Source organism: Puntigrus tetrazona, chromosome 16 (assembly GCF_018831695.1).
Source record: "Puntigrus tetrazona isolate hp1 chromosome 16, ASM1883169v1, whole genome shotgun sequence".
Classification (NCBI taxonomy): Eukaryota; Metazoa; Chordata; class Actinopteri; order Cypriniformes; family Cyprinidae; genus Puntigrus; species Puntigrus tetrazona.
Window position 1 is genome coordinate 26,727,160 of NC_056714.1, and position 12,168 is coordinate 26,739,327.

The following is a 12,168-nucleotide window of genomic DNA, read 5'->3' on the forward strand; positions in this document are numbered from 1 at the left end:
ATTTAAACAAAACGCCAACATTTTTATTTCCTGAAATATATAGATGTTTTAAAAATAACAATAAAAAGACAAAAAAAACCTCACAATTAAAATGAACACAGAACATACAAATAAAAATTATTTAACTTATTTATAAAAAAATGCTGAAGTGCTATTTAAGTCAAATTGTAATATTCTGCCAGGTTTCTGTTTCTAATCACGTCCCACTCGGCGTGTGGGTTTCTGACCGTCTCTGGAGGTCAAACTCTTTACGCTTTCTGCGAAATCCCGCCGGTGTATCTGAAGCCGTTCAGGAAAATCCAAACGTGCAGAGATTATTCGCCCGGGCTCGTGATCGATGGAGAACCGTCTCGCTGTCAGACGCTCGTCAAACCCTGTCCATCGACCGCCGAAACCAGAAAAAGAGAGCCGGTCGAGAAGAAAGTTTGAAAGAGGCCTGAGGTTTAGAGGCTATATATATATATATATATATATATATATATATATGTATGTATTGATTGATGTCAAACATCCTGAAGAGCTGGAGAGGGTTTGTGGATGTTGTTTCCTCTGCTGGTGGTGTTTCAAACCATCATCTGAAGAGACCAGAGGACGCCAGTCTGAGTTTGTTTTAGTGTGTGTGAAATAATAACGTGCTGCTGCATGCTACTTAAACGTACTTTTCGACGAATGCAATGCTCTACTTTACCTAGATGCGTTTTTCCTGGGATGTGCTGATTTGCTTTGGATCTAAAAACGTCTATTTCTGCCAAACGCGGCATGAATAAATAAATTCAACACCCTTGAGCAATAAAAAAAAGCTCATTGTTGGTTCACGTCAGCGCTTTAATTAACCAGTGCTTTATTAAATGCTGAAATCAGCACTAGATTAAAATCGTATTGCTTAATGTCGTGACCGCATCGGACATTCAGACATTCAGACCTTTTGCTGCTCTGTGTCGCAGGTAGCTGGGGTCAGAGCTGCTACGGGACGAAGGTCTATTTCGTGTCCAGGAATTTCTTCAGCGTTCTCCGTTGGGATCCTGTCGACGTTCCGGGTCAAACACTTCTCTACAGCGTTCAGTATAACCTGTGAGTCACAGAGTCGCCGGAAAACCGGGGCTTTTTTTTCTGTTTATAGCACGCTGCAATTGCACGGATGTGTTGTAATTAAATATAATGCATAATTGTGTTATCATATGTCATGCAAATGCATCTCTATCAATATAGAAGGAAAGAGATCACTGATGCGTTAGTATGCATCATTAAAATATAAAATTAATATAAATATATATATATATAGAGAGAGAGAGTATCTGTTGCAGTCTATTAAATTTAATAATATATATTATAAAATACAATAATTATATATAATTGTTAGTTTGTGTGCGTGTGTACATATTTGTAAATATTACTAAAATAATAATAATAGATTACATATGTTAGTAGTATATATTATTACATATGGATTGTGTACATATTTTAATAATAATAATAATGTGCTGCATTGATTATAATGTATAATGCATACATATCTGAAACGTATTCTTACATGTTTTTAATATTTTTTCATTGGTTTCCCTAAAAAAGTACTTTGGTACAGTAACGCTGCAGTCCTTTGAATTAATGAGAGTGATTTATATCTAAAAAAAAAAATGTTGAAGGAAACGCATAGATTGGACACGGTACATTGCCTCTGATTTGTCTTCTCTTTATTCACTATATTTCCATAATTTTTTTTACGCACGATCGTTTAACAACCCCTGAAATCCTTAGCAGCGTTTTAAAACCTCCTCGCGTGACTTTGGTGAAGGACGCTCGGCGGCGGAGCGGGAGGAAGCTGCGTCGGCGTAATGTTGCCGGCCCTTTCTGGCCTCGGCTCCGAATCTGTTAGGCTTTACGGAGAAACTGATGGGGAAAAATAAATGTGATGGGCACGGAGGGAGCAGCAGAGCATGCTGGGAGGGTCACTGGGGCAGACAGCGGGCGACGGGATGAGAGACCAAAGCTTCACAAGCTCCAGATAATCCCACATCGGTCCAACCTCTTAACCTCTCTTACTGCAGCTCAACGCTTCTCATACACTTCTCCTTTCTTATTTTTGCTCTTTTATACGGTAGTAGTTTCAGTGCCTTAATTCATCTCTGTCTGCAAAATATTATTAATATATCGTATCAAATATGCATCATGTAACAACTTAAAAAGTGTTTGTATAATGTATTTTTTTAACTTAATTATACAAATGAAATTAATGCCATAATTGTATTTTATATTTCGATATACTATAAAAAATATTTATTATGGTTTTCATTTATTTCTATAGAAATAAAATGTTTTCAATTTTAATCTTAATCAAATTTAATTTAAAAATATATATATATATATATATATATATATATATATATATATATATATATATATATATATATATATATATATATAATTATTTTATTTTATACAATTTTGTTCATAACATATTTTAAGTTAAATAATATTTGTTCATTTAATTTGTCAATATATTAAATAAAAGTGAAATATGTAATATAATAAAGTAAATATTTTTATATATTTTAAGTCTAAACGTTTTTCTAGAAGTGCATTTAATAATATTTGCTAGAAAGTTAGTTATTTAGTTATTTTCTTTTTTTAAGAAAAACAATTAATTCTATATATTATATATTTATATAATTATATATATATATATATATATATATATATATATATATAATATTTATGCTCATTTTAATATTAATTATAAACTTTTTTGCATTAATTAATAGTTATTTTTTTTTTCTTTGATATTGTGTTAACATGGTTGCCATTTTTTACGTTCATTACGTATATCGTTTTATTACATGCAACAAAAAAGGTACTGCTCTGATCATTTGCACGTCCTGACTATTATATAATATATATATATATTTATAGCTCGATGAGTTGTTCCAAAGACAACAATGAACATTCAACATCAGCTGTATGATTTAACACGTGATATGACATATGCACACAATAGATGGGGTGTGTAACGATGGACCAGGCGATGTACCAGCAGTCTGGTCAGTTTAAAAGAGTTTCTGTGCGTGCTCTATGATTGCACGGGATCTACTTTAATTGGGTGCTTTTTGTGTCTGTCACATGCAATTTTAATAAATGTACCCGAGTATCAGTAAGTCTGTTCTGTTGCAGTTATGGGAACCCGTATCAACCAGTGACTTGGTGCCAGAACATCTCCACCCCTGTTTGTGACATGACGGATGTGATGACGGATGTGATGAGCGACGTGTCCTCTAAATATCACGCCAAGGTCCTGGCCGGCGGACGGTGCCTCGGAGGGGCCATATCCATGCCGTTTTGGGAAAGTGAGTTATTTTGGATGTTCGCTCTTTGGCTCAAACTCTGTCTGTGGTCAAGCTAAAATAAAACATCAATTATGCTGTTAACGTACTCGCCCTCGGGCCAGCTGCACAAGACGCATTTTTTCCGTGATCGTTGGTGATTCGTAAAATTCAATTCAGTGGCTAAATGAAAAATGCATCAGTCAACAAAATGAATGCCAATTGCTCCTGCATGGTCTTATGAAGCGAAAAGATCAGTCTGTGCAAGAAACCTTGGGTAAACAGTCTGGAGTGAACGAATCATTCCTGAACGAATCATTGTTTTGAACCGGTTCTTTTTAGTGAACTGGATGAACCGGTTGAAATGAGATCAAATCAGAACTCACTTCCAGACACCTGATATTCAGTCTGAATGAAACTGATCCAAAACACCGCAGTATATCTGATCCTGGGATGAATGAACTCATTCAGGGCTCCAGTTCCACCAAACTAAACCGAACTGAAGAAACCATTTGTTTGGGCCTAAATGTTTAAATGGGCGTGCATGAAATGGTTTCTCATTGTTTGTGTGATCTGCCTGAACTAGTTTACTCGCTTGATATGCTTTAGACACGCAACACATCCTCATTCCACATCACTACTGCATGTAATAATAATACGATTGCATATAATGTCACCAACTTAGAAATATGTACATGTAAATATATTTCCGCAGCACAGTGTTTACAGTTTTTCATGGCGCTCTGCACGTAAAGTTGTCTCTCACACACAGATTTAATGTTTGACTGCAGCGCTTCTTTGATGCATTGATATACGCATGTATTTGTTCGTGTTACATTGTTTTTGAACATATTAAACATTGTAGATATGCTCACAAACATTAATAGCTGTATTTAGAAACTGCTTACTTATTCCTATAAAATTATTACAGAATTCCTTGATTCTGATTGGCCAGCAACTGTGTTGCAAAATTAGCATTTTCTAAAAATTCTCTTGTAGTTTACTGCTGTCAGGAACTATTGTTTTTTTTTTTGTGTGTGTGTGAAAGGGCTACATTTAACAAACTTGCTTCAAAAATGAACATTTCAATGCATATTTTTGGTTTTAATATTTTTTGTTGTTTGACAAAAGCAGTAATCCACTTCACGCTGTGACTAACAACGCCCTTCAGTCGTGATTTATTTACGATAATGATACAGCACAGCCTCCTGTACCTTACTGTTTACTTATCTAAAGATTCAAAGTGTGCAGTTATTATGAAGCGTTACCAAAACCTTCTTTACTGTTTTGTTAAAGAAATAAACTACATCTTGGGTGGCCTGAGGATGAGGAAATTAACAGCTATTCTATTTTATGTGAACTGCTCTGTTGAAAAAGACAGCATATGCTGATTAGGTATTTTTTGATGCTGGGATGCTGGTTTGAGCTGGTTTAAGATGGTCCTTTGCTGGTTTATGCTGGTCTTGAGGTGGGAACAAGCTTAAACTAGCAATGAAACAGCATAAACCAGCAAAAGAACAGCATAAATCAGCAAAGGAACAACATAAATCAGCAAAGCAACAGCTTAAACCAGCATAAACCACATAGGACCATCATAAACCAACAAAAGAGTAGCATAAACCAGCAAAGGACCAGATTAAACCAGCAAAGGACCAGTATAAACCAGCAAAGGAACGGCATAAACCAGCAAAGGACCATCTTAAACCAGCAAAGGGCCATCTTAAACCAGCATAAACCACATAGGACCACCATAAACCAGCAACAGAGCAGCAAAAACCAGCAAAGGACCAGCTTAAACCAGCATAAACCACATAGGACCATTATAAACCAGCAAAGGACCAGCATAAACCAGCAAATGACAAGCTTAAACCAGCATAAAGCACATAAGACCATCATAAACCAGAAAAGGACCAGCATAAACCAGCAAAGGACCAGTTTAAACCAGCATAAACCACATAGGACCACCATAAACCAGCAAAAGAGTAGCATAAACCAGCAAAGGACCAGTTTAAACCAGCAGAAACCACATAGGAACGGTATAAACCAGCAAATGACCAGCATAAACCAGCAAAGGACCAGCATAAACCAGCAAAGGACCAGCATAAACCAGCAAAGGACCATCTTAAACCAGCATAAACCACATAGGACCATCATAAACCAGCAAAGGACCAGTTTAAACCAGCGGAAACCACATAGGAATGGTATAAACCAGCAAATGGCCAGCATAAACCAGCAAAGGACCCGTTATAAACCAGCAAAGGACCAGCTTAAACCAGCATAAACCATATAGGACCATCATAAACCAGCAAAGGACCAGCTTAAACCAGCATAAACCACATAGGACCATCATAAACCAGCAAAGGACCAGCTTAAACCAGCATCCCAGCTTCAAAACATACCTAACCAGCACATGCAGTTTTTTTCTTTGAACCAACCTCCGTTCTGTTTCCCTGCTTCCAGCCACATTCACAGCTCCTCAGCTGTCAGTCACATCAAACCAAACCCATCTGAACGTGACGGTCTCGCCGCCGAGGGCCGCTTGGAACCGCTCTTTAGAGGACGTCAGCTTTTGGGGAAAACGTTTCCTGACATCATTTGTTAAGTACACGGTTCGTCTGACGCGTCCCGAGTCAATGGCTGGAAAGGTTACTATTGCTCCTCCTTATTGGGATCCTTTAGGATCTGTGTTATTACTGTAAGGTCTGTATTGTTGCTAGGCTACATGTGGAGACTGTGTGTGCAGGTGTTTGAGAACGCGTCCCGCTCCGTGTTGATTTGGCTCGTGGAGACAGACGTCCAGTACTGCGGTGAAGTGTTTTATACGCTCACACACCCCAGTGTGTTTGGTCCCAGTGAAAACTCCACCTTTTGTGTGACTGTCTCAGGTAATGACTTTGATCCGTAGCCAAATCTAAATGTTTTTGATTTATTTATTTATTTATTCTATTTATTTCTGGCAAGTATCTAAAATGCAAAATAATGAAAGTAAATGACACAAAATCATTTTATGTTACCATTATGTAAGAGAAAATATGCACTATATATGTCAACTATTAATTTATTAATTATTTTATATATATATATATATATATATATATATATATATATATATATATATATATATATATATATGTATATATATATATATATATATATATATATATATATATATGTATATATATATATATATATATATATATATATATATATATATATATATATATATATATATATATATATATATATATATATATATTTTTTTTTTTTTTTTTTTTTTTTATTTATTAACTTTAGTTTAGCAAAATTAATGGAAATCTATTTCCTAGTGTTTACTATTATATAACAGAAAAAGTGGATTACATACAAATATCAACTGTTTATTTATCTATTTATTTATTTATTTATTTATTCACTCTTCATGTAATTTTTAATTATTTATTTTATTATAAAAAAAATATTTATTTGCCTATAATATAAATATGACAATATATAAAACAATACCACCGTTTTTTTAATATTACATAACAGAAAAGGTGGATTATATGCAAATATCAACTATTTATTTATTCAATTTCAATTTTATTTTTAATATTTAATACTGTATTGTATTACTTTTGTCAGCATGCATGTTGCTGAAATGAAACGATACAACAGGTTTTAATATTGCATGAGAGAAAAGGTGGATTACATACAAATGTCAACTAATTATTTACTCATTATTATGTATTTATTTCATTTTACGTATTGTTTGTATTTTTGTACGTGATGCGAAATAACAACAGCAAATGACAAAAAGTTGCACAAAAAGTTTGTAAGCTGCTTTATATTCATCTGTGTCTTTCAGCACCCAATTCCTGGCTTCATATATTAATATGGCCTGGTCTGCTGGCTCTGCTGCTGTTGATCGTCTTACCCATCATGCTTTGCCAGTCGGCGCTGAAGAAACAGAGCTCCTTGCCGAAAGTGCTGGTAAGTGTGGGAAACCCCAGCTGAACATACCTGCACCGGGTCTTACCGTAAAACCTCACAAGTCCTGTTTCTCATGAGCTCCTGAAGGAATGCGTCTTATCTGCACATCGCCCTCGGCAACACTAAATGAGTTTATCGCGTCGACTACGGTGACGCACGCAGATCAACGGTCACAGATTTTTCCCGGAGCGCTTCTGGATTATTTACCGTGTTTGGATTTTGAGATATTGTAAAAAAAAAAAAAGCCTGTTTGTGATTTGAAAGCATGAATCATGCGTGCTGATATTTGCTCGCTTTGGGTTCTTGTGTAACCTTGTCAATATTTGGCTTCACAAAATGCCTTTCACTTAAACTTCCCGGCGGACCGCGACTCGTCCGATGAATTAATTCGGCTTCATTCTGTTTCAAATGCATCTAGAATCAAAAGGGATTTCCAAACATTTTTCTCAGCCAGATCTCTGACTTACAATATTTACTTGAAATAAAGCAAATATTTCAATAAGTGAGTTTTTTTTTTTATTGCTAAAAAAGTTTTAATTTTAAATATTTCTGATCGGTACTTTAGTGCTTTGGTTGTTTTTGTAGATGTATCATTTAATTTGTTTGTAGTGTTTAACTTGCAGTGGTATAATTAATTTTATTTTACATTTAAAATTAAAATAATAAATGAATAAATAATAAATTAATAAATAAAATGCTTTTATTTGGTGTTTTATTATTTATTTATGTAATTATATTTATTAATTTTATTTATTGTTTGTTGTTTTTTGATGCAAAATAACAACAGCAATTGAGAAAAAGTGGTTGAAATATATGTTTGCAGTATATGATTAACAGCAGATTTTATTTAACGCTGTTTTATTATTTATTCATGTAATTAATTAAAAAAATATATAATTATTCAATTTAATTTGTTTTTAAATTTGTATCCAATTTTTATGAATTATTTGTTTTTTGCATGTTATATTTTGATGGCTTTTATTTTAAAGTTCATCATATTTTATTATTCGGTTAATTTTTAGTGTTGAATTTTGATGGATAATTTAATTGAGTCAATTCAGTTATTATTATTTCAAAAGTATTTAATTTTGATTGTTGTTTTTAATTTTAATTATTATTATTTTTTAATTTTACATTCCATGAGTTTAATATTTTGTTTTGAAAATAATTTATATTTTGCAATAATATTTGTACATTTTTGTCTGATTGAAAATATTTTTTTGTGTTTTATTTCCAATTGACATTTTTATGAATTAAATGGTTTTTATTTTTGATTTTTTTGTTAGATTTTTAGCAATTTGGCAAACTAAGTGATTCAAGTGACACCAAATATCCCAGTTTATGTATCAACAGTATATATATATATATATATATATATATATATATATATATATATATATATATATACAGTATATATATATACAGTATATTATATATATATATATATATATATATATATATATATATATATATATATACAGTATATATATATATAGTATATTATATATATATATATATATATATATATATATATATATATATATATATATATATATATATATATATATATCCTTAAATATCCAATAGACTCAAGAACTCTCTCTTTTCTTTTTAAAGCAGATCATGCGAGACAACAGCAGCCCTACATTTTGTCCCGATCCAGATGTCATCTCTAAAGTGGAAGTGGGGTCTGGATTTGCCGTGAAGCTTGAACCACAGCCTGCTTTTTCTCCGCCAGTGATAATGGATATCAACGCGTATGCATCCCAGGAGGCCTGCGAGCAGGAGCGCGTCCCGCTCCAGGACAGCCCAGAGTCTTCGGTCCACTACAGCACGTGCGTGCCTGCCAAGACCCGACCTCACGAAACCAGCTCGGACTCGTTTGGTCCGGAACCAAGTCTGAGCTTTTCATTGAGCCCTCCGGACCCTGAAAACAGCGGCGGGCCGCTGGTGGTGCCGGTCAGAGAGGCTGAGAACGGCGAGCTGAAGTTTCCCGGCTTTTTATTCCAATGTGGGGAAAGTTCTCCAGCAGCTTCCCGGGACTCAGAGGCTTCGTCTGGAGAACAGACTCCTTTGCTCCCCGACCTTCTTCACAAGGACTCCAGGTGTAGCTCATCCTACAAGCCCGTACACGTTTCGTGCGTCGTGACGTCAAACTACAGGCAGAACTGGCTTCCGGGGATTCCTCTGGAGGCACAGCAGGAGCAGAGGACTTATGTTATGAGGACAGAACCCGTCCAGGACCCAGCTGAACCTGAGGAGGACTTCACAGATGAAGAGGAACAGAGATTCGGTGTGATTTTTCTGGACAGGTTGATGGTGGAGACGCAGGGGTTGACTTTGTCTTGTAACTAACCCTTGCTCTTCTCGGAGCGTCCGTGCAAGACGAAAAGTTGCTAAACCGCCATCTTTTGGGGTTTTGAGAAAATCTGAGCGTTCGTACAGACGTTGTGAGTTGACCGAACCTCGGAAACCTTCCCAACTACGTTTGATTTTGTTGAGTTTCTTTCTGAAAGACAAGCATAAATAGCCATGAAAGCCGACGTGTTAATGTGCCACAGGTGAACATTCGATGAGCGATCTGCCATGTTAAAGATGGGGAAAATGGCTTTAGAAAAGTGGCAAAGATTTCGAACAGAGATGGGTAGGTTGGTCTATTAGTGAAACGATCCTTGTTGCATAATGTTCCAATGGTGGCCATTCGAAAATGGGAAAAATCCATTTTTGTGCCAAGGTTTGCATGCCTGTAATTCAAGAAGTGTTAAAAATATCTCAGTGTTCTTTAAGATGTTGGCTCTTAAGAGAGGTTTCAGGTTTTAAGGCCCAAAATGGTTTTGTTCCAGAGATACTGGGGTCTCAATTTGGCTTTATGTGTCAACCAAATACAAAATAGTGGACTGCGCAGCAAACATTCATCCATAGCATGTACTATCTTGGCCTTCTTTCACATTTATGCATTTCTCTCAACAGATATATATATATATATATACTCAACTCAACTCAATATATATATATATATATAGAGAGAGAGAGAGAGAGAGAGTTGAGTTAAAATGGCCCTAAAGGTAATTTTAAAAGCATTGAGTGTTTTCAAACTGGCACTTTGACTGAAACTAAGCATATCTGTAGCATTGCCATTTTCACAAGTGTTATACCATTCGTTGTCAATATGTCTCTGTTTTAACTTATTAGTCTATTTAATGAACGCATAATGCAAAACGCGGGAGTCCAAATGCAGAAAACCTGAAGTGCAGCTTGTTATTGCTGTGTTGGTGAATTTTCAGAAACATTTTTACACCATTTGTTTGCGCTAATCTGAGTAACTTGAAGGTCGGCGTGAAATGCCGTTCAAAAAGCATCCGTCTTCTGAAGCATTTCTCGGGGGGGGAAACAGGATATTGAAGAAACGTTTGCACGTCTGTTTATAATCGGATTGATGGCTGAGCCGGACCGGAAAAAGTAAACACCTCAATCGAACTGAAATGATCTGAATGTTAATGCTTAAATTCGATTATATTCTCAATCTTAGCAAAAAGCTAAGAGTGAGATATGTTTGAATATGCCCTGAAGTTAAGTTTTGAATGCATTAAATGCCCGTGTCGATGAATAAGTGCAACATTTGCGCTTCACGTAAACGGGATGTTCAGAATCTGAGTGCATGTAAGGGAAAAAAATCCGTTTTTATTGATTTGATCGTGAAAAGAGGAAAGGAGCATGACATTTTTAATAAATGAATCACTTACAGTAAGGCAGGAAGAACCTTAATGATTGCATGCTGACTTTTCAACGATATCTTCGAAGGGTTCGGCCTTATTTCATTGTGCAGCTCTGTACAAACAATGTCAGACCCGGTAGGCGTGTGTGTAAAAACACGTCTTGAACGGAAACTTCCACACACACACACACACACACACACACACACACACACACACACACTCGTGAATTATATATTTGCATACCAGACAAAAGACTCTCATGTTCTTTGGAGTGTGTAAAATGCTTCATGGGGATTTTTTTCGGTCTGCAGCTATACGAGGAAGTTGCCGAAGTGAAATACCTCAGAAACACTGACAAAAGCTCTTTGTTATGAAGGAAACAAACATCTGCGAGGTGAAGTCACAGCAGAAATTCAGTCTGGCAGGAAAAACAGCTCTGGTCTAAATCTTCCGACGGGTTTTACAGACAAAATATGTCAGTTATGTTATTTAAACGACGTACTGTTCATCGGTTTATTGATTTGTTTGGCATATTAAAGATATTTGTCACTTTAATGTTATTGCAGTCTGTGGGTGCTCTACTGTAAGGTTTTATTGACGCTTTTTGCACAGATCTCATCCACATGTACACGCTGAGCAAACAATACAAAGGTCGGAGTCGTTTTCACACTCGTAAGCGCTTGCGGTGATAATATATGAGAAAATCATTACCTAAAGGTGATAAAGTTCCTCTCTGGTTGCGAGACAAAACGGGTCACCTTTCACCCGAAAAACAGACGGAAAAAATTTGCACTGCCGTTCAAACGTTTGGCGTTTAGTGCTATTTATCACGTTTTTGAAAGGACGACAGTGCATCAGAAATACAGAACGAGAATAATAAAACTGTGAAATATTATTACAATTTAAAATACTGGTTTTGCATTTTAATATACTTTAAAATATAATTAATTTCTGTGATGCAAAGCTGAATTTTTGTGTCTTCAGAGTCACACGATCCAATGGAAGTTGATGTTGGGAACGTGTTTTTTTTTTAACATTGTTATCGTACAATGTCTCAAGACTTGTTTCGGATTCTCATTAGACTCTCGTTTAAGTGAAAGTGGATTTATAAAACTGTAACGTCTCTCATCAGTTCATTATCTCCAGTGTCTCTGCGGAGTAATTAATTC

The 12,168-nt window shown here is 35.4% G+C and overlaps 1 protein-coding gene across 3 annotated transcripts in view; it reads left to right on the forward strand.

Annotated features, from left to right (window-relative positions):
- Positions 1 to 11,554, forward strand: part of ifnlr1 (interferon lambda receptor 1) — a 12,489-nt gene extending 935 nt beyond the window's left edge. Inside the window, exons 2-7 of one of the 3 annotated variants that reach the window (XM_043261823.1) lie at positions 945 to 1,071; positions 3,166 to 3,338; positions 5,775 to 5,959; positions 6,058 to 6,199; positions 7,159 to 7,283; positions 8,904 to 11,554. In XM_043261823.1, coding sequence (XP_043117758.1) covers positions 945 to 1,071; positions 3,166 to 3,338; positions 5,775 to 5,959; positions 6,058 to 6,199; positions 7,159 to 7,283; positions 8,904 to 9,638 — 1,487 coding nt within the window. In that variant the 3' untranslated portion in view covers positions 9,639 to 11,554. Of the gene's footprint in view, positions 1 to 944; positions 1,072 to 3,165; positions 3,339 to 5,774; positions 5,960 to 6,057; positions 6,200 to 7,158; positions 7,284 to 8,900 lie in introns of all 3 variants that reach the window. The other 2 variants (XM_043261822.1, XM_043261825.1) reach the window with 2 other exon arrangements.
- Positions 11,555 to 12,168: the final 614 nt, after the last annotated feature.